The sequence below is a fragment of the Salvelinus namaycush genome, chromosome 2, assembly GCF_016432855.1.
Source record: "Salvelinus namaycush isolate Seneca chromosome 2, SaNama_1.0, whole genome shotgun sequence".
Lineage (NCBI taxonomy): Eukaryota > Metazoa > Chordata > Actinopteri > Salmoniformes > Salmonidae > Salvelinus > Salvelinus namaycush.
This window is the reverse complement of record NC_052308.1, coordinates 40,301,051-40,323,464: the sequence shown is the minus strand read 5'-3', so window position 1 is coordinate 40,323,464 and position 22,414 is coordinate 40,301,051. Positions and strand designations below refer to the sequence as shown.

The 22,414-nt window shown below is 43.7% G+C and overlaps 1 protein-coding gene across 1 annotated transcript; it reads left to right on the top strand.

The window, feature by feature from the left end:
* The first annotated feature begins 18,696 nt into the window (after positions 1-18,696).
* Positions 18,697-20,990, top strand: LOC120026026 (fibromodulin-like). The gene is made up of 5 exons (XM_038970806.1): positions 18,697-19,068; positions 19,358-19,480; positions 19,784-19,924; positions 20,182-20,449; positions 20,839-20,990. Exons 1-5 carry the CDS (start codon positions 18,697-18,699, stop codon positions 20,988-20,990), a joined length of 1,056 nt encoding a protein of 351 aa, XP_038826734.1.
* Positions 20,991-22,414: the final 1,424 nt, after the last annotated feature.

Sequence of the window (22,414 nt, the reverse complement as noted above, 5' to 3'; positions counted from 1 at the left end):
GTTAATTGACTACTTAGCAGTCGGGCTAAATGACTCCGCCAAACAACCACATGAGTCTACAGCAACAGTAGCAGGCAGTAATATTCACGTTTCACAACAACAACATTCCTAAATTTGAGTACAGAAACCGTGTATTTTCCAGGCTCATTTTCAAGCAGGACTTGAACCATCAACCTTGTGATTACATGAGACAGGGAGCTAGAGGGCAAAGTCATAAAGAAGAACAGTATACAGTGGTACAGTGGTACACGCTGAGAGAGAGCCAAACCAAACCTGGTGAATGTGGGAGGACAAAGTCCATAGGATTCCTCCAGGCAGACAGTGAAAAAGGGAAGTTATGGCTATCTGCTTAAATTAAAAACTCTCTCTTTCCCCTCGCCCTCACTCTTCCCCTCTCTCTCTCTCTCTCTCTCTCTCGCTCGCTCTCTGTCTCTTTCCCTCCCTCCCTTCCCTCTCTCCTTCTCCACTCTCTCTCAGGCCGGGTGATACCTATCTCCCTGCCCAGACACTCCTAAACCCCATGCTCTCCCCTTCTCCCCTCTCTCCCACTCTTTCCTCAGTCTCCTATTTCCCTCCATATGTACCCAGCCAACCCTCCCACCATCTCCATCCTCACCAGACATATCAGATAGTTGGGTGTGTACAGTATGTATGTAGGAGGATGTGTAGTGGTTGCACTGAGTCTCTAGAACTCAGCTTATGAGGTCATACACAAAACAGAGATAGATAACTGCCTGTGATCTGATGTTAGAGCACATGCGTTGACACCCAGAGGCACACACGCAATCCAGATGTACTTCTCTCGTAACTTCGTAACTGCTGGGCTACAGAAAGACAGACCTGCCTGCCCTATACAGCGCATTCGGAAAGTATTCAGACCCTTTGACTATTTCCAAATTTTGTTACGTTACAGCCTTATTCTAAAATGGATTAAATAAGACATGTTCCTCATCAATCTACACACAAATCCCCAAAATGACAAAGAGAAAACAGGTTTTTAGAAATGTTTGCAAATGTATTGAAAATAAAAAACAGAAATACCGTACTTGCATTAGCATTCAGACCCTTTGCTATGAGGCTCAAAATTGAGCTCAGGTGCATCCTGTTTCCATTGATCATCCTTGAGATGTTTCTACAACTTGGTTGGAGTCCACCTGTGGTAAATTCAATTGATTGGGCACGATTTCGAAAGGCACACACCGGTCTGTATAAGGTCCCACAGTTGACAGCGCATGTCAGACTAAAAACCAAGCCATGAGGTCGAAGGATTTGTCCGTAGAGCTCTGAGACAGGATTGTGCCGAGGCACAGATCTGTGGAAGGGTACCAAAACATTTCTGCAGAATTGAAGGTCCTCAAGGACACAGTGACCTCCATCATTCTTAAATGGAATCATTTCGGAACCACCAAGACTCTTCCTAGAGTTGCCTGCCCGGCCAAACTGAGCAATCGGAGGAGAAGGGCCTTAGTCAGGGAGGTGACCAGGAACCCGACAGAGCTCCAGTGTTCGTCTGTGGAGATGGGAGAACCTTCCAGAAGGACATCCATCTTTGCAGCACTCCACCAATCAGGCCTTTATGGTAAAGTGGCCAGACGGAAACCACTCCTCAGTAAAAGGCACATGACAGCCTGCTTGGAATTTGCCAAAAGGCACCTAAAGTACTCTCAGTCAATGAGAAACAAGATTCTCTGGTCTGATGTAACCAAGATTGAACTCTGAATGTCAAGCATCATGTGTGAAGGAAACCTGTCACCATCCCTACGGTGAAGCATGGTGGTGACAGCATCATGCTGTGGGGATATTTTTCAGTGGCAGGAACTGGGAGACAAGTCAGGATCGAGGGAAAAATGACCGGAGCAAAGGACAGAGAGATCCTTGATGAAAACCTGCTCCAGAATGTTCAGGACCTCAGACTGGGGCGAAGATTCATCATCCAGCATTACAATGACCCTAAGCACACAGCAGTGGTGTAAAGTACTTAAGTACAAATACTTGTAAGTTCTACTTAAGTAGTTTTTTGGGGTATCTGTACTTTACTATACTATTGATATTTTTGACAACTTTTACCTTCACTTCACTACATTCATAAAGAAAATGATGTACTTTTTACTCCATACATTTTCCCTGACACCCAAAAGTACTCGTTACATTTTGAATGCAGGACAGGAAAATGGTCTAATTCACACACTTATCAAGAGAACATCCCTGGTTCTCCCTACTGCCTCTGATCTGGCTAAACACATGCTTTGTTTGTAAATGATGTCTGAGTGTTGGAGTGTGCCCCTGGCTATCCGTTAAAAAAATTATTTACAAAATGTATACTGTCTGGTTTGCTTAATATAAGGAATATGTAATGATTTATACTTTTACTTTCGATACTTTAGTATATTTTAGTAATTACATTTACTTTTGATACTTAAGTATATTTAAAACCAATAAACCAAGTATATTTAAAACCAAACCACACTTTTACTCAAGTAGTATTTTACTGGGTGACTATCACTTTTACTTGTGTAATTTTCCATTAAGGTATCTTTACTTTTACTCAAGTATGACTTTTGGGTACCTTTTCCACCACTGGCACACAACCAAGACAACGCAGGAGTGACTTCGAGACAAGTCTCTGAATGTCCTTGAGTGGCCCAGCCAGAGGCTTGAACCCGATCGAACATATCTGGAGAGATGCTCCCCATCCAACCTGACAGAGCTTGAGAGAATCTGCAGAGAAGAATGGGAGAAACACCCCAAATACAGGTGTGCCAAGCTTGTAGCGTCATAACCAAGAAGACTTGAGGCTGTAATCGCTGCCAAAGGTGCTTCAACAAAGTACTGAGAAAGGATCTGAAAGATTGTTGTAAATGTTATTTTTCCGTATTGAATTTTCAATAAATTTGCAGAAAATGTATTTAATTATTATAGATTTTTTTGTCATTATTGGGTATTGTGTGTAGATTGATGGGAGAAACAAATATTTAATCAATTTTAGAATAAGCCTGTAACATAGCAAAATGTGAAAAAAGTAAAAGGGTCTGAATACATTCCGAATGCACTGTACAAGAGCTGTGTGCTGACTTCTGGCTGATTTCCAGTCTTTTTGATTCCAGTTCCTGTCACACCCTGATCTGTTCCACCTGTCCTTGTGATTGTCTCCACCTCCCTCCAGGTGTCACCCATCTCCCCTATTACCCTCAGTGTATTTATACCTGTGTTCTCTGTTTGTTTGTTGCCAGTTTGTCTTGTCTTGCCAAGTCAACCAGAATCTTCCCAAGCTCCTGGTTTTCCTAGTCTCTCTTTTTTAGTCTGAAGTACAGCTTTTTTTATAGTCTGAAGTAGCTCCTCATGTCTTTTAATGGTGGCTCCCTGCAGGGAGACAACATGACGGATCTGGTCTGAGTCTGCTGGGTCAGTCATGGCCAGTTCGTACTATAATGACACAAGGCGAGACCCAGATGCAGACACAGGAGGCAGATTGTTCGAGTCTCTGATATTTATTGAACAACGAAGGGGCAGGCAAGAGGCAGGTCGAGGACAGGCAAGAGTTCATAACCAGGTCAGAGTCCAAACGGTACAGGGCGGCAGGCAGGCACGAGGTCAGGGGCAGGCAGAATGGTCAGGAAGGCGGGCTCAGTGTCAGGGCAGGCAAAAGGTCAGAACCGGGAGGACTAGAAAAGAGAGACTAGAAAAACCAGGAGCTTGGAAAAATGCTGGTTGATGCTGGCAAAATGCTGGCAAGACAAGACAAACTGGCAAACTGTTGCCATGGAGGAGTACATTGAGGACTCTCTGGCTGCTGGTAGCATTCGTCATTCTGCATCCCCTGCCAGCGCAGGGTTTTTTTGTGGAAAAGAAGGACAAGACCCTGTGTCCATGCATCGACTACCGGGGCCTCAATGACATCACGATTAAGACTCGTTACCCCCTGCCACTTATCTCCTCTGCTTTCGAACCTCTCCAGGGGGCTACCATCTTTTCCAAGTTGGACCTTTGGAATGCCTACCATCTTGTTTGGATACGCGAGGGGGACGAGTGGAAGACGGATTTCAACATGGCCAGTGGACACTATGAGTATCTGGTCATGCCGCTCACCAACACTCCCGCTGTTTTCCAGGCCCTGGTCAACAATGTGCTGAAACACTCCCGCTGTTTTCCAGGCCCTGGTCAACAATGTGCTGACAAGCTGAATTGTTTTGGGTTTGTCTACCTCGTCGAAATCCTTGTCTTCTCCCGGTCTGCGCAAGAACACATCCTCCATGCCCGACAAGTCCTAAGCGCATCCTGGAGAACCATTGCTTGTGAAAGCTGAGAAGTGCGATTTTCACCGCTCTACTATCTCCTTTCTGGGATACTTCATCACTAAAGGAAATGTCCAGATGGATCCTGAAAAAGTGAGAGCGGTGGTGGATTGACCCCAACCCACGTCCAGAGTGAAATTGCAATGTTTCCTGGGGTTTGCTAATTTCTACAGCCGCTTCATCCGGGGCTACAGCACCCTGGCAGCTCCCCTCTCTACGCTCACTTCTCCCAAGGTACCGTTCACATGGTCCCCAGCTGTTGAAAGGGCTTTTGTGGACCTGAAGCATCAGTTAACTACTGCCCCCATCCTCGTCCATCCGGACCCGTCCCGTCAGTTTGTGGTTGAGGTCAATGCTTTTGACGTTGGAGTGGGGCCATCCTGTCCCAGCGATCTGCCCAGGACCAAAAGCTCCATCCCTGTGCCTTCCTGTCCCATCGTTTCAACTCCACTGAGAGAAACTACGACGTAGGTAACCGGGAACTTCTGGCGGTCAAGATGGCACTGGAGGTGTGGAGGCACTGGCTGGAAAGAGCGGAACATCCATTTTTGGTTTGGACCGACAAGAAGAATTTGGAATATCTTCACACAGCCAAGCGCCTTAAATTTAGGCAGGCCTTTGGGCTCTGTTATTCACCAGGTTCAACATCACCATCTCCTACCACCCAGGGTCTAAGAATGTGAAGCCAGACGCTCTCTCTCGCCTGTACAGTTCCGCTGCCACATCCTCTGACTCTGAGAATATCCTCTCTACCTCATGCCTTGTGGCTTCAGTTGACTGGGGTATTGAGACCCTGGTCCACAAGGGACAATGGTCGCAGCCGGACCCTGGAGGGGGCCAGGGCAACCAGATGTTTGTCCCTGATTCGGCCGGGACCCAGGTCCTCGAATGGGCTCATTCCACCAGGCTTACCTGTCATTCGGGCTCCCATCAAACCCTGGCCTTCCTATGACAATGCTTCTGGTGGCCCAATATGGTTCCTGATGCCTCTGCCTTCGTCAACGCATGCACGGTATGTGCCCAGAATAAGACTCCTCTGCAAGCTCCGTCGGGCTTCCTTCTGCCACTACCCGTTCCTCATCAACCCTGGTCCCATATTTCCCTGGATTTCGTCACTGGGCTTCCTCCGTCTGACGGACCTTCAGAGTGGCAGGTAGCCTAGTGTTTAGAGCATTGGGCCATTAACCAAAAGGTTGTGCGATCGAATCCCCGAGCTGTCAAGGTAAAAATCTGTTGTTCTGCCCCTGAACAAGGCAGTTAACTCCTTCTTCCTAGACTGTCATTGTAATTTAGAATTTGTTCTTAACCGACTTGCCTAGTCAAATAAAGTTAGAATAAAAATTGATGGCCATCTGGTGTACATGATGAGATACCTCCTGAGTGTTTGACCATGGGGCAGGGGTTTCCAGTACCTGGTTGACTGGGAGGGTTTTGGCCCGGAGGAGAGCCGCTGGGTCCCCGCTAAGGACATCCTTGACCCAGCTCTCACCGCCAGCACCCCGGTCAACCAGGTAGGATGCCCCTAGAGGGGGGGTACTGTCACACCCTGATCTGTTCCACCTGTCCTTGTGATTGTCTCCACCTCCCTCCAGGTGTCACCCATCTTCCCTATTACCCTCAGTGTATTTATACCTGTGTTCTCTGTTTGTCTGTTGCCAGTTCGTCTTGTCTTGCCAAGTCAACCAGCGTTTTTCAAAGTTCCTGTTTTTCCTAGTCTCTCTTTTCTAGTCGTCCCGGTTCTGTTCTTTTGCCTGCCCTGACACTGAGCCTGCCTGCCTGACCATTCTGCCTGCCCCTGACCTCGTGCCTGCCTGTCACCCTCTACCGTTTGGACTCTGACCTGGTTATGAACTCTTGCCTGTCCTCGACCTGCCTCTTGCCTGCCCCTTCGTTGTTCAATAAATATCAGAGACTCGAACCATCTGCCTCCTGTGTCTGCATCTGGGTCTTGCCCTTTGTCGTTGTTGTACCAGTAAGTTCTATGAGTTCTACAGTCTTCCAGCCCTCTGCTCTCTTTCTGCTGGTATCCAACTTGACTCTGTTTTAGAGACACAAGAGAAGAGTGCTTCTTAGGTATGTAGTTAATCCATGAGGTGCTCTTTGATCATAGGATGAGATACAAAATAATACAAAATAAGTTGTTTGACACCACTATTGTTTGTCACCCTGATGAAGACTGTTGTAGCCGCAAAGTGTCGGTGTATTTTTATGCATAAGCCGGTATAACAATGAAGGCGTTTAAATGTTTTTACTACATGAGAGTGCCTTGATTAATTCTGGAAGTTCGTTTTGCACAAAGGCTATTTTGGCATTGTTCATTATCCAACATCAACTAATTTTTATTCTGTTGACTCTATTTTAGTTCCAGCACATTTGATTCAAATAGCACCATGGCCTTTTTTTGCCATTACCTCCCTTATCTCACCTCATTTGCTCACATTGTATATAGACCTATTTTTCTACTGTATTATGTTTGTTTTACTCCATGTGTAACTCTGTGTTGTTGTATGTCGAACTGCTTTGCTTTATCTTGGCCAGGTCGCAATTGTAAATGAGAACTTGTTCTCAACTTGCCTACCTGGTTAAATAAAGGTGAAATAAAAAATAATAATAAATTCAATGCACTTATATGATGTGGCACTCTACCAATCAGTCAGGAAGAGCTTCCATGAGTACACTGTTTAATGTTTCCATGTTTTCCAGGCTTTTAATCACAAACGTGTGTGTGTGTGTGTGTGTGTGTGTGTGTGTGTGTGTGTGTGTGTGTGTGTGTGTGTGTGTGTGTGTGTGTGTGTGTGTGTGTGTGTGTGTGTGTGTGTGTGTGTGTGTGTGTGTGTGTGTGTGTGCGTGCAATGTGTGTGAATGCATGTGCGTCTGGCACGCATGTGTGCTTAAGTGCTTATGTGTATAAGTGTGAAATTGTGTAACATGACTTTGGAACACATGTGAGACATGGCCAAGACTCAGTCAACCACACTTCCTCATCGTGTGTGTGATTTTTGGGTTTGTGTCATCTAACGCTACTTCCCAAACAAACACGTGAACTGTCGACAGCTCTGCAGGACCTGTTCTAGCCACTCTTTTTTATACTGTTTTTGAATCAATGGATTTCAAACCCAGGTCGTACATTAGCCTCAAGACCACTTGGCCCACTGAACTAAAACCTATAGGAATTCATTTGCAGGCACACACCAGTCTTCAATACATTGTGAAATATGAAATTCATTATAGATCTAGGAAAGATATTATGTCGTTGGTCTAGGTTTATCATTGCCATTAAGACAGACCCCAGTGCATACCGTTACGTTTGAGTTTCTCTGCAAAGAGAGCACAAAATAGAACGTTTAGGGATTCAGGCAGTGAAGTTCCTGCAGAGAAGGTGAAGCAGTTGTGTGATGTGATGAGCAGACATTTTTGGGTAGAGAGGTCTGTCTGACCCTCTGGCTCGGGTTACTACAGGAGCCACGCCGTCCACCCCTTTGTACCCTTAAGGTGTGTGTGTCTGCAAGTACGATCTGGTGACCTAGTAAGTGAGAATAGAGGGTGGTACAGTAGCAAAGTAAAGAGAAAGGGGGAAAGAGAAATAAGAAAATGAAAGGGAAGAAAAAACAAAGAGAGAGGGAGGAAATAGAGAGAGAGGGTACAAATGTCGTGTCTTCATTTAATCCTCCTGTTGTTGCAGGAATTGTCCTGTACAGCAGGAAATGTATACTTGTAGTGTATTCGAGGTTTAAAAAGGTATGTAATTTCCACTGAAAAATGTCAGACTTGATTGCCCTAGGGAAAAATATATCAACCCCTACAAAGAATCTACATGACATCTACCCTACACAACAATTTCCTCTTGCTGCAGGATTATTTTCCTGCTGTTTGAAACTGGCTCAAAGATATGGCATCTATAAAAGAAAAAGAGAGGCAGACAGAGAGACAGCGAGAGATAGACACACGCACGAACGCACGCACACACGCACCCAACAGTCACACACACACACACACACACACACACACACACACACACACACACACACACACGCGCGCACACGCGCACACACGCACACACACACACACACACACACACACACACACACACACACACACACACACATATATACATAGACAGAGAGTCTTAGTTGTGTATTGATGAGGATGCAGTAAAACCTAACAGCCACAAAAAGCCCCATAAAGCTGTAATACATGCCCTGCTGTCCAGAGTGGGTCAATGACACCTAGAGGCAAACACCAGGGGGGCAGAGGGAGGGGTGCTAGTGGCTTTGGGGTGTTGTTTAGGGTGAGTATTTTGGATGGTGTGTAATGCCTGTTTGGGGTGTTTTTTGGAGTTGTGGTGTTGTTTGGTTGGGTGATTTGGTTATTTTTTCTTAAAAAAGCAAAGATGGGTGGTACAGGGAGAAGCGTTGTGTAATAATATCTGTGTACCGACATCTTGAGGGGGAACCCATGTGAAATGGTATATGTGGTTCTGAATGTGTTTCAGAAGAAAGAGAGAACTCTAAATTCCACTGTGGAACTGGACGTGTCTCAGCATCACAGTGATGGATGGAATAAAGACCTGTGGAATGATGGAATGAGATGGTCATTGAAAAGGAGAGGAGAGAACGGTCACACACTCTTACCGGTACTCACCCACGCGCACAAACAAGCACACTCTCTTTCCTCTCTCTCTCTCTCCATCTCTCTATCTCTCTCTCTCTCTCTCTTTCTCTCTCTCATGTCACTCAGAGCACGGTCAGCCCATCCCAGTCCTTAAATCAGCTGTCAGTTTTAATTTCATAAAGCACACACACACATCACTCAATTCTGTATTTCAGAGCCCTACCGCCTCATGCCCCCGGCCCTTAATGCAGAGAGACAGGAAGGAATGTAAACTGTTTCCTGATGCTGCAGAGCCAACTTCAACTCTAAATACAAACACACACACACATACACACATGCAAACACAATCACACACACACAAACTCTGTGCCCAAGCAATCTTGCTTTGTTTGTTTTGCTAGTCCTTCATGCATGACACATATTTCAGCGTGCAGAACCCCCTATGGCAGTTCAACACAAACCTAACCCAGTTCAACAAAACCCGAAACCTGTGTGTGCTGTATATGAATATATATTACTGGTCCCCTAGATACAAATATAAAATCCATCTCCTCCCCAGTATATTTACAGTAAGGGTGGGATCCTACAGCCTATAGCATTCTCCCTCAGAGGTGCTATATAATGTGCGTACAGTGTATAAGAAAGGTTTATGTTCTGATTATGCCCCCAGCCAAGTCTTTGTCTACACCAGGTCTGTGTCAGAGGACCTGTCACAATCAGCCCTCAAAGTTTTATAGGCTTGACATATTTATTTATCAATACACTTTAAAATACATTTTTTAAATGTGTAGAAATGACCCTACTGCTGGACACAGTTTTTTTTTACTGTGTCCAGCACTCTAATAATCACTTAAATGAAAGCTGGACAGTCAGAGAGCATCTAAAATCAAATAAAAACGATGGACATTTTGACGGCGAGGAAATGAAACATTTTTTCAGTGCGGCCCTCCGGACCTCAATGAAGACTGAATGCAGCCCAAGGGGCAAAATAACTTTGACACCCCTGCTGTACAGTTTGCTCTGTGTAACCCTGTAGCTAGTTCCAGAGGGGCCTAGTCTTAATAAGACCCGTGGCTAGCTTTATGGCCTGTGGGTAGCACAGGGGTACTGAAAGGATGTGGATAGCATCTATTTCATTCAACCTTCTTGTATGCAGCACATGCATGTAAACACGTACTGTATCAGAGGGCAATGCTAACTAATTTAGCTTTATGGCTTATGGGCCTTGTGAAGGCCTGTGGTTTTGTATTGGAGTGTTATTACCAGTCAAATTCTATGTTGTGTTTTCCATGTACAGTGAGATTCAAAAGTATTGGGACAGTGACAATTTTTGTAGTTGTTTTGGATCTGTACTCCAGCACTTTGGATTAGAAATTATACAGTGACTGTGAAGTGCAGACTTTAAGCTTCCCTTTGGAGTATTTTCATCCATATCGGGTGAACTGTTTAGAAGTTACAGCAATTTTTGTAAATAGTTCCCCTGTTTTAGGAGACTAAAAGTATTGGAACAAATTCACTTATACAGTACCAGTCAAAAGTTTGGACACATCTACTCATTCAAGGGTTTTTCTTTATTATTACTATTTTCCACAATGTAGAATAATATTGAAGACATCAACTATGAAATAACACATATGGAATCATGTAGTAACAAAAAAAGTCTTAAACAAATATATTTTATGTTTGAGATTCTTCAAAGTAGCCACCCTTTGCCTTGATGACAGCTTTGCACACTCTTGACATTATCTCAACCAGCTTCATGATGTAGTCACCTGGAATGCATTTCAATTAACAGGTGTGCCTTCTTAAAAATTACTTTGTGGAATTTCTTTCCTCTTATTGCGTTTGAGCCAATCAGCTCTGTTGTGACAAGGTAGGGGTGGTATACAGAAGATAGCCCTATTTGGTAAAAGACCAATTTGATGTTATGGCAAGAACAGCTGAAATAAGCAAAGAGAAATGACAGTCAATCATTACTTTAAGACATAAAGGTTAGTCAATCCAGAACATTTCAAGAACTTTGAAAGTTTCTTTAAGTGTAGTCGCAAAAACCATCAAGCGCTATGATGAAACTGGCTCTCATGAGGACCGCCACAGGAAAGGAAGACCCAGAGTACCTCTTCTGCAGTTCATTAGGGTTACCAGCCTCAGAAATTGCAGCCCAAATAAATGCTTCACAGAGTTCAAGTAACAGCCACATCTCAACATCAACTGTTCAGAGGAGACTGTGGGAATCAGGTCTTCATTGACAAATTGCTGGGGGAAAAAACACTACTAAAGGACACCAATAAGAAGAGACTTGCTTGGGTGGAAATCTGCCCTTTGGTCTGATGAGTCCAAATTTGAGATTTTTGGTTCCAACCGCTGTGTCTTTGTGAGACGCAGAGTAGGTGAACGGATGATCTCCGTATGTGTGGTTCCCACCGTGAAGCATGGAGTAGGAGGTGTGATGGTGTGGGGGTGCTTTTCTGGTGACACAATGACACAATGTCTGTGATTTATTTAGAATTCAAGGCACACTTAACCAGCATGGCTGCAACAGCATTCTGCAGCGATACACCATCCCATCTGGTTTGCACTTATTGCGACTATCATTTGATTTTAAACAGGACAATGACCCAACAAACCTCCAGGCTATATAAGGGCTATTTGACCAAGAGTGATGGAGTGCTGCATCAGGTGACCAGGCCTCCACAATCATCCAACCTCAACCCAATTGAGATGGTTTGGGACCGCAGGGTGAAGAAAAAGCAGCCAACAGTGCTCAGCATATGTGGGAACTCCTTCAAGACTGTTGGAAAAGCATTCCAGGTGAGGCTGGTTGAAAGAATGCCAAGTGTGTGCAAAGCTGCCATCAATGCAAAGGGTGGCTACTTTGAAGAATCTCAAATCTCAAATATATTTTGATTTGTTTAAGACTTTTTTTGTTACTACATGATTTCATATGTGTTAATTCATAAGTATTTGGTCCCACTACACTTTTGTTGGATGAATTTGCTGTTTATTTTGGTTGTGTTTCAGATTATTTTGTGCCCAATAGAAATGAATGGTAAATAATGTATCGTGTCATTTGGAATCACTTTTATTATAAATAAGAATAGAACAAACCGGTGTGCCTGGCAACTACTACCATACCCCGTTCAAAGGCACTTAAATCTTTTGTGTTGCCCATTCACCCTCTGAATGGCACACATACACCATCTGTCTCAATTGTCTCAAGGCTTCAAAATTGTTCTTTAACCCGTCTCCTCCCCTTCATCTACACTGATTGGAGTAGATTTCTCAAGTGACATCAATAAGGTATTGTCACGGATCCCCCCGGTACTGCTGCTCATTCTGTTCACCAGTTCCGGAGGTCTACGTCACCGGCCTTCATACTTCTACGTCACCGGCCTTCATACTTCATTTCGCTTGTTCAAGTAGGCTATTCAACCCCATTTTCAAAGATCTTTCCTCATCCGATTACCAAAGACACGGTCCTCCAAACTATTTAGTCCTCCTACAATGTCATATCAAGAGTGTCTTTTTTTTAGAATCTGCCCCTAAGATACAATTGACAGAAGCCTAGTATTTTATATAGATGTACGGATGTTAGGCGTGAAGACATGGCATATGTGAGCAGATAGTGCCATGGAACGAGAGAAGCGATTTATGATACCATGCTGACCCCATCCTATTTACAAATATTGGTGTTATAAAAAAACAGATTGCTTGTTTTATGTTTTATTTTTATCCAGTTTTTTTGTAGAAATGCCTTCTGCAACATGTATACTTTCTTGTGCCTTTATAACACATTTGTATGCCATCTGTAAATACGAATAAAATTGTTAAATTACGAGCCTAGTTGGTTTAGCCACGGCAAAATATGTCAAACTTCCTGCTAGCCATGATTGGCAAGAGATAATAAGTGGGCTGGACATGCCGAGAGATGAGTTCGGATGGGTCTGCAATGTAGCATGCTTCTGTCTATAATATGAGCTGGTCAGTATGTGTAGGTAATCCTTTCTAATGCTGCTTTTTTGAAAGATATCACGTAGTAGAACTGCATAAGTGTTGTTCTCCACTTTCTGGAGGACAGAGTTTTTGAAATCAGTGGAATTAGAGTATGAAAGCTAAGGAGATGGATAATATTCTGCCTTTTGATTGCAAATATGCTGACGGAGTCGAAAAGAGAACACACAGAAGGCTGTTATATTAAACAACTGTCTCTGGATTACATCTTCAAACTAAGGGCAACCATGGCATCCGTGACAAAGAGGGAGAAGCGTCCATCCATGTATATGGGTAAGAGAGTCTAGCTAGCAACATTTTTAGATGTTACACGTTTCACATTTTGTCAGAAAGTCGCTTTCATTTCAAGTTAAAGTGTACTGTTAGGAAGCTAGAAAACGTTAGCTGTCTGGTTAGCTATCTAACGTTATATGTATGATCTGTGTAATAATATTATTTGTATCTCAGAGCCATTTGCATTGCTAGTTATAGCCTAATGTTAGCTAGCTAACGTTTAACCTTGTTAGTTAGCTACCTGCAGATTCATGCACGGTAGTAACATTATGAGTTGGGATTATGGTTCATTGTTTAGCTAGCTAAGCTACATGTCTAAACAAAAGACTCCACTATGCAAGTAACTATTTTAATAGAATGTTTATGATCTCACTGCGACAACTGTCGATAGTAGCTGGTAAATTTGAGCTCAGAATAACTGACGAATTCACAACAACAGTTGAATATGACTGGTGTCAGTAAAAGTTGGCAAAAAAGCTTCATTAAATTGTTGCCAGCAGCGCAGTTTCAGTCACCAACGCTCTGGATAACATACAATCAGCAACCAGCTCTGCTAGGGTGAGTAAAATGGTCAGAGTGAGCTGTTCTCTCATTTGTGTCTGGAAGTAGCTAGCAAGCTAGCCAATGTTAGCCAGTTATTTTGGGTGCTTGACTGCTGTTGTTGGGTCAGAATGCTCAGATCAATCCTACTTTTCAGCCTAAGCGTTCAGTGTGTGGTCTGAATGCTCCGAGAGTGAAACGCTCTGAATTTATGAACGGCCAAAGTGACAACGTCCAGATTCAATTTACAAACACACCTGTAGTATAAGCCAGCCTTTAGTCTTGAAATCTTTGGTTGTTTAGTACATAGCCTCACATGTGAATCCTTAAAGAAATGGGTGGGGCTAAAGCTTAAAAGGGTGTGAACGATGCTGAATGGGTGTAGACAAAGAAGAGCCTTCCAGGAGGTACCAAATTATTCAAGGGCCATTTTCGCAAAAGTGAGGTTGCAAGTTTAACTTTCAAAGCAGAATTACTTTCCCATTGTTCCTTAATTGTTTTTTTTGTTTTTTTTCACCTAAAATGACATACACAAATCTATCTGCCTGTAGCTCAGGCCCCGAAGCAAGGATATGCATATTCTTGATCCATTTTAAAGGAAACACTTTGAAGTGTGTGGAAATCTGAAAGGAATGTAGGAGAATATAACACATTAGATCTGGTAAAATATAATCCAAAGAAAAAAACAACAGTTCTTTAGAATTTTTTTGTACTATCATCTTCGAAATGCAAGAGAAAGGCCGTAATGTATTATTCCGGTCCAGGTGCCATTTAGATTTTGGCCACTAGATGGCAGCAATGTATGTGCAAAATTTTTGACTGATCCAATGAACCATTGCATTTCTGTTGAAAATTTTGTCTCAAGACTGCCCAAATGTGCCTAATTTGTTTATTAAAACTGAGCAATAGCATGGTATTCTTTCACTGTATTAGCTACTGTAAATTGGACAGTGCAGTTAGATTAACAAGAATGTAAGCTTTCTGCCAATATCAGATGTCTATGTCTTAGGAAATGTTCTTGTTTCTTACAACCTCATGCTAATAGCATTAACCTACATTAGCTCAACCGTCCTGTGGAGGACCCACCGATCCTGAAGTTGATATACCATTTTCTAGCTCTGAGTCTACTTTTATCCAATGTAAAAAACGGCGTTTCTAATTTTGTTATGTAAGACCGAATCGAGCCAGTCGCTCACAAATGATCCATAGCCTATAGGCTATAGTCTACGAAGTGCATGCTCAGAGAAGCATAGAGAAAAGTTATATTTCTAAGATAGATGCTAGAATGGTCTAAATAAAACTAGGCTGATATTCCAACACTGAGCCCCACCTGCTCTGCTCTTGCTGATCCCCCCCCAAAAGGTGTGTGCTGCCTAACCAATGGTTGCGCTGTCTGGGTCTACGGTGGCAGTTCAGGAGGAGAGTCAAAGGCTTCTTCCGAAAGTAATTTTAGTTTAGTCTAGAAATTGTACTCTATTGTGCACGGACTAGTCTATAGCCTATGTTCTGTTCAGCTTGAGAAGAAGAGCACGGAGATGAGAAGGAGAACCCGGAGGTCAACTTTGATAGCTTGCTACTACTATGATTTTATGAAAAACATTACGTTTCTTGCCCATGATGTGTTTATCGGAGGTATTGACCTCACAGTAAGCCAGATTCGAGTAACTTACACTGTGGTGCTGAATCTTGAAGCTGCAGCCGCAGCACAATCAATCAGAAATGGAGAGCTCATGGTGCTGAAAGTAAGCAAATTTGAGTAGGCATCACTCATTTCAACCATCTTCATTTACATTTTCTACCAACATGAGGGCTTTGTATTGGAGCCTATTTCTTCCTATTTAAGAAATAGGAGGTAGGCCTACCTGTTTGACAGACTAAATTAGGGTATAATGCTGATATATCGTAGATTTGTTTGTCAATTCCTCCACCCAACATGCACCCTTTAAATAGCCTACCTCTGTGTCAGTGAAAGGCTGCTAGGTTAAAACCAAGACTCAAATTGAGGGGGTATGAGAGGGTATGCCATCTGCCTTTTTGAATTGCAAAAAGCACAGGTATTGTCAACTTAAGAGAAAAAAATTGATTTGATTACATAAAGTGACCTATAACAGCACTTTGATCCGCAATGCTTTATGCTAGAAACAAACTGCAAAATACCTGTGAAAGATGTGACTCCAATGCATATGGGATATATTTGACTTTCTATAGCGGAGGAGACCTAAATTAGACTTTGCTTGGGAAGTAATCTTTTTTTCTTACTATCAATTGATTAAGCTATTCACTTGATGTACAATAGAAGATGCTTAAACCCAGGCAGCTTTAGGGAAACACTTGAGACCGTCTCTCTTTAGGTTAAGCCACGGAAGAAGAGCAGCCAGGAGTTAAAACATATTTTTTTCTGCGTCGGTACGCCTACTCTGTCTGAGGTGGAAAGGCAGGCCTAACTTTTGAAAGTACCATGCTCAGATTCCTAATGACGTCTCAGATTACATTTTTTGCAAACAGGGACAGTTTAGTTGGAGATATATGATAAACACATAGTGTAGGCCTATCTCTCTGTCCATTCTTAGCCTGTAATTTAGGTAATTTGAGTCGTGTTAAAAAAAATTCTGCTAATATGTAAAATGATGTAGAATTGCATGACATTTTTATAAAAGGCATTTTTCTTCGGACCAGCAAATACAATGATTGATTCATGCAATGCTTTTACTATAAAGGAGATCTTTCCACCTCTACTCTTGTCCACAGTAGTCTGTGAACCCACAACCTTCTGGCCCGCAGCCCTGTGCGCAATCAAAATTCCTGCGTTGCATTGTAATGCTTACAGGACGAAGAACAATTTCTTAAACTGCATATCTAAGACTCTGGTCTGTCCAAGAATTGAGGGTAAACGGTAGACATGTTCTCCTCTATCCACTTGTTTTCTAAGCATTCAGGGAGGATTTAGGTCAAATATATTTTGGTGGAGGTAGGACCATCCATTTTCATTTCAGAGAGGTCAAATTTTCACCATGTAACCCTTATAAATAATGTTCACTCCCTAAGAGGAAGGCAATGTTGGTGTCAGTTATTTTCAGTTTATCGTCCAAACTCTATTGCAATGCACTTCATTATTACAGATGTGAGTGTTACAGGGCGGTAGTCATTGTGGCAGGATGCCTTAGAATTATAGCTCTACCGCCAGCACTTAGATTTACCATTGTAAATTTGTTGAACCCTCAGCATCTACCAGGTCAATTATAACCTAGGTATGTTCTTCAACCTTTACGATAGGTTTATAGGGTCAATATCAACACTTTGGAGAGAGGGGAAGGTAGGGCTGAGGGTGGGACACCCCTGGCGAAAGTAAGTTAATGTAAGCCCCTGGGTAAGGGCAGGGGGAATGCATTTAGAGCTGTTATGAGCCTGTAATAAGAAGAGAAAAGAGATGGGAGGCCAATTTGGAACTGACTGTTTAGTACAGGTACAGATGGGGATGTTTAGCGGGGACAGGGGACTGAGGGCCTTAACATGCGCCACAGATGAGAGCAATACTGCAGGCACAGCCACCCCACAGCAAAGCACTCTATCGCTCTCTTTCCCACACTCAACCTGGAGGAGAAGGAGACCCCGGTACAACTGGGTTTGACAAAGGGTATAGGAAGGAGAGAGATGGAAGGAGGGGGAGAAAACAAGAGCCGGGCAGGTTTGAAGGGGTTGATAGGAGAAGAGAGGAGGGAGCAGAGGGGCAGGGTTGTGTGAGCAGTAACAGGAAAGGGTGAGGTAGGAAAGAAAAGGGAGGGGGAGAGAGGGGGAAGCTAGCAAAGTGTAGAGTGAAGGGGGGTCGAGAGGGAAGGATCGGTGGAGAGAGGGATGGAGGAGGGAAAGAAGTCCTGGAGAGAGAGAGAGAGGTTTTCACAAAGTGTTTGGCAAAGTCCCTCTCAGTCCTGCACAGCCTCTCAAGAGGAGGGACTAGTTCTCACTGATCAGGTAGGTGTGTGTTTGTGTGTGTGTGTGTGTGTGTGTGTGTGTGTGTGTGTGTGTGTGTGTGTGTGTGTGTGTGTGTGTGTGTGTGTGTGTGTGTGTGTGTGTGTGTGTGTGTGTGTGTGTGTGTGTGTGTGTGTGTATCTGTGCATGTGTGTGTGCCAGTGCAAGTTTGTGTGTCTATTTTAAATCACCACCTAATGTTATAGAAAAGGAGGAAAACAGAAGATAAACTCAAGTCTTGTGTTTTTATTGGATTTTTTTCTCTCTTTTGCATTAAAGGACACTTGTTTGACATTTCTCTGTGGAGTGTGCTGGTTTGGCACCAGCGTGAATACTTATACAAAGACTACATTCATGGACATATTCTTCCCTTTTTTACATTTTCCTCTCTGGACCTATTACTTGATGGAGAAAGAACCCTAAATTCTGCCTCTGCAGTAACATACAGTATTTAACATGCAGTATATCCAGTGTTGAGTCAATATTGCCTGTTGTTTGGCTGATCAGCTGCTCTTCGACATGAGCTCTGCGCTGGGATACCTTTGATTATGGTTGGTTATGATTGGTTATGGTGTTTTGATGTTTCTAGTCATGTTGCATTAGTCTATGTAAAAAAAAAAATGACAGTATCTTATAGTGCAGATTCCAGTAGTACATTATGGTGCAGATTCCAGTAGTACAGTATGTGTTGCTTTTACAAAGGGGGGCAGAGAAACATCTATTTGATGGAAATGTATGTATTCAAACTCCTAAAATGAGAGTCCATGGGTCTTTACAATGTGATCTCATTTATTTGGGGCCCTTTTCTTGTAGTAGGGCAAGGTTGGTCGATTTTTCCACTAATATTTGGAGTCTTTCCCAGTTTGTTCAGGTATGTTTAACTCACATTTCCGAATTCTGGGTAACTAATCTGTCTCCTCGCTTTCTCTCTGTCTCTCCTTCAAGCTGAGGTAGACTTGTGTGTCAGCTCTTTTCTGCGTGTGTGTGGCCTGCGTGCGTGACCATGAGTGGATTGTGTGTGTTCCTCTTGGCGTGCGTCCTGCCGCTATCCCTCGCCTCGCCAGGCAGGCAGGACCCGTTCCTCTGGCTGTCCGCCCTGCGTGGCCGTGGTTATGTCGAGGGCTCCCTATTGGCTGACACCACCGGAGGGGAGTGTCCTGCGGAGTGTGACTGCCCGCCCTCCTTCCCCATCGCTATGTACTGTGATGGGCGTGGCTTGACAGCCATGCCCAATGTGCCTTCCAGGATGAAGTATCTATACCTGCAGCACAATGAGATCTCCGCCATGCCAGACTCTGCCCTGGCCAACGCCACCAACCTTGTCTGGGTCATGATGCATCACAACGCACTGTCTACAGACAAAATCGGCAAGAGGGTAGGTTACTCTACCCAACACGACATGACACGGCACTTCACAAAAAGTGACTAGAATTCACTACAGTACTGTACACCAGGGTTTTGTTTTTTGCCACGTTTAGTTTTTTTGCCCTAGCACTACACCACTGAATCAAATAATCAAAGCTTGAAAAACGGTGTGGGTGTGGGTGTGGGTGTGGTTGCGGTGGGGTGAGGGGGTATGTCCGGAAACCCTGCTCTGCACTGCACTAGACCTTGACAAATCAAACACACTTTTATGTGTGAACAAACATATCCTTATATTCTAGGTGTTTGCCAAGCTGCAGGGGTTGGAGCGTCTGTACCTTCAACATAATAACCTGACTCGTGTTCCCCCCAACCTGCCACGCTCACTACGGGACCTCAGACTCAACAACAACAACATCAACAAGGTAACAACACTCAGACTTCTCACCACTACTGGCCCTTCAAACACTTCCATTCATCTTCATCTGTCTTCAGAAGTTTTTCTGTTGATTGTAAAGTGGATCCAGAGGTTTTTCAATCAAGTGTCCAAGTCCATGTAAAAAAAAACACACTCTTGGAAAGACAACTCTCATCCTTGTTTCAAGTATGACAACACCAGGCCTTCTTACTGTTTTTATCAATAATTTAAATACAGCTTGTTTTGTTGTTGTTGTTGCCTAGATGTTTTAAATAAAGTTAATAAAGTTTGTATTTTTGTGAGTGCCTAGATAACACCAGCGGCCCTTGATGGCATGGACAACCTGACCATCCTGTATCTCCATGATAACGCACTGACAGAGATGGGCACGTCTCTGAGGGGTTTGAACTCACTCACTCTGCTTGATGTCAGCGGCAACAAGCTGAAGAAGGTATCGTAATGTAGAGTGTGTGTGTGTGTGTGTGTGTGTGTGTGTGTGTGTGTGTGTGTGTGTGTGTGTGTGTGTGTGTGTGTGTGTGTGTGTGTGTGTGTGTGTGTGTGTGTGTGTGTGTGTGTGTGTGTGTGTGTGTGTGTGTGTGTGTGTGTGTGTGTGACTGTTGATTGAAGCCAGCGATGGCAATCGAATAGACTTGCAAGATTGATTAATTCATCAAATGATTAATTGATCGACTGACGATCTATGTCCAGGTACCAGATAGTCTCCCAGAGCGCCTCCACCAGCTGTACCTGGAGTCAAACGCCATCAGTACTGTCCCAGAGGGTTTCCTCAGTAAGTTCTCCCAGCTGCAATACATCCGCATGGCCCACAACCAGCTGACCGACAACGGCATCCCCCCCAACACCTTCAACGTGTCTGGCCTGGTGGAGCTGGACCTCAGCTTCAACCAGCTGGAGAGGATCCCCCCCGTCAGCCAGACGCTTGAGCACCTCTACCTGCAGGCCAACCACATCAAAGGTGTGTAAAGTAGGCATGCAAGCAGTAAACACACACGTGCACGTACACATGCACACCGTCTTGGCTATTAATCGAAGTCGATGATGACAATTTTTTGTTGGAGTTAGTGGAGGGGTCAGCGACTCTGGTTCCACTTCATGTGGCTGTGGGGGGTGATGTGGCTGCTGCAGGTGGGACACGTTTTGAGTGATTCGTATGACGTGATTTCAGCAACACGTTGAAGTTAAACAAACAAAGTTCCTTTTTGTTTGAATGCCAGAATGTAAACAATAGCTCCTCCCCCTCTCTCACTCCCATCCGTCCCTTTAATTTTTCTGTCTCCCACTCCTTTGTCTCCCTTCCCTCTCTCTCTCCCTTCCTCGCCATCTCTCCCTCCCCTCTCTCTGTAGAGTTTACCCTGGGGAGTTTCTGTGATGTCGTGGACGTAATGAACTTCTCCAAGCTGAGGACACTGCGTCTGGAGGGGAATGAGATCAGCACCGGGGATATCCCCTCGGAGTCGGCCCTCTGTCTGCGTCTGGCTAACACCATTGATGTGTAATGCACCAATCCCACCACCGGGCGGCAGCATCATCTCACCATCAGAGCATAGCGCAGCAGTCCTTATTTTAGCATAACATTTAAATTCCCCTATCTCACCAAGAAGGGGCAGTAAAGGGATGTAAAGGCACAAAGGCCTAGGTGCTCCAAGTTTATCTGTTGTTTTATCTCTTATCATTCAAAGGACATTATGATAGATCTCCATATCAGGTCATTTTTCTTTCTCTAAGCTTTAGAAACGTAGATCATTCAAAGCATGTTGAAAGTGCTTCCTCCAAAGTCAACTCTGGAGGAAAGATAACTTTATATAAGCTATGTGAATATTGTAAACTTCTGTGGTGATGATTTCAAAGCCACATTTGTTGGTGTATGTGAGTGTGCATGCTCACATTTCTAATAGGATGTGTGTACCAGAGGACGCTGGTGGGAGGAGCTATAGGAGGACGGGATCATTGTAATGGCTGAAATGGAATCAGTGGAATGGAGTCAAACATGTGGTTTCCGTTTGTTTGATGTGTTTGATACCATGCCATTGATTCCATTCAAGCCATTACAATGAACCCGTCCTCCTATAGCTCCTCCCACAAGCATCAACTGGTGTGTACGTTGTCTGTGTGTATGTGTCCCCATTTGACAGTTAGTGTCTTTTTACAATAAATATTATAATATGATGATGATGTGTATGAATACGTATGCAGTTTATTCTCCATAAGCCTTACTGTAAAGAGACTAAGACCACACAAAGGCAGATGAAATGCATGAACAATGCACCACGCATTCATCTATCTGCCAAAAGTTTAACTTTTGACACTCTTATGGACAAAATGATGGATGAGTGGCGGTTGACTGTCCATCATTTGAAGAGTTTCATTCCAAAACACTATACATCCATTTTCAGAAATGTTAATAAATTATCTTTTATTGTTTAACAACACATTTTTGGAGTGGTTAAAAAAATGAGTTTTAATGACTCCAGCCTAAGTGTATGTAAACTGTACATGTTATTCAATCAATGTACCCACACTGCTCACGCACGTCTGCGTAGCCAGGCGCTAAAATAGAACTTGGTTCTATTTGTGACGCTCGACGCGCTGCAACTCCTGCCTCTCCCATCTCCTCATTGGTTTTAGGAGCATATACCCACATGCCATCTCCTCATTGGTTTTTGCCATATGCCCACGTGGGTGATTGAAAGACGAACTGAGGTTCACTCTCCATTCCAGTTAGTTGTGATAATGCACCTTAAAGTTGGATGCCAACCGCCATATAAAGTCCAAAGAAGAAGCCTGTAGGAGGAGAGATTACTAGAAACAAACTCAGTTTACCGTTTTATCTGTGGATTAATTGTCGGAGTAGAGGACCTTGTGCATTTCAGGTAAAATAACAACTCAATGTTTATATCCCAGGACAAAGTAGTTGGCAACA

Bases quoted from the DNA above. Each gene is read 5' to 3' on its own strand.
- LOC120026026 (XM_038970806.1), top strand. From the start codon at position 18,697: ATGAGTGGATTGTGTGTGTTCCTCTTGGCGTGCGTCCTGCCGCTATCC. The intron at 19,481-19,783 runs GTAACAACACTC...GTGAGTGCCTAG, and splicing joins ACAACAACAACATCAACAAG to ATAACACCAGCGGCCCTTGA. The intron at 20,450-20,838 runs GTGTGTAAAGTA...CTCTCTCTGTAG, and splicing joins GCAGGCCAACCACATCAAAG to AGTTTACCCTGGGGAGTTTC.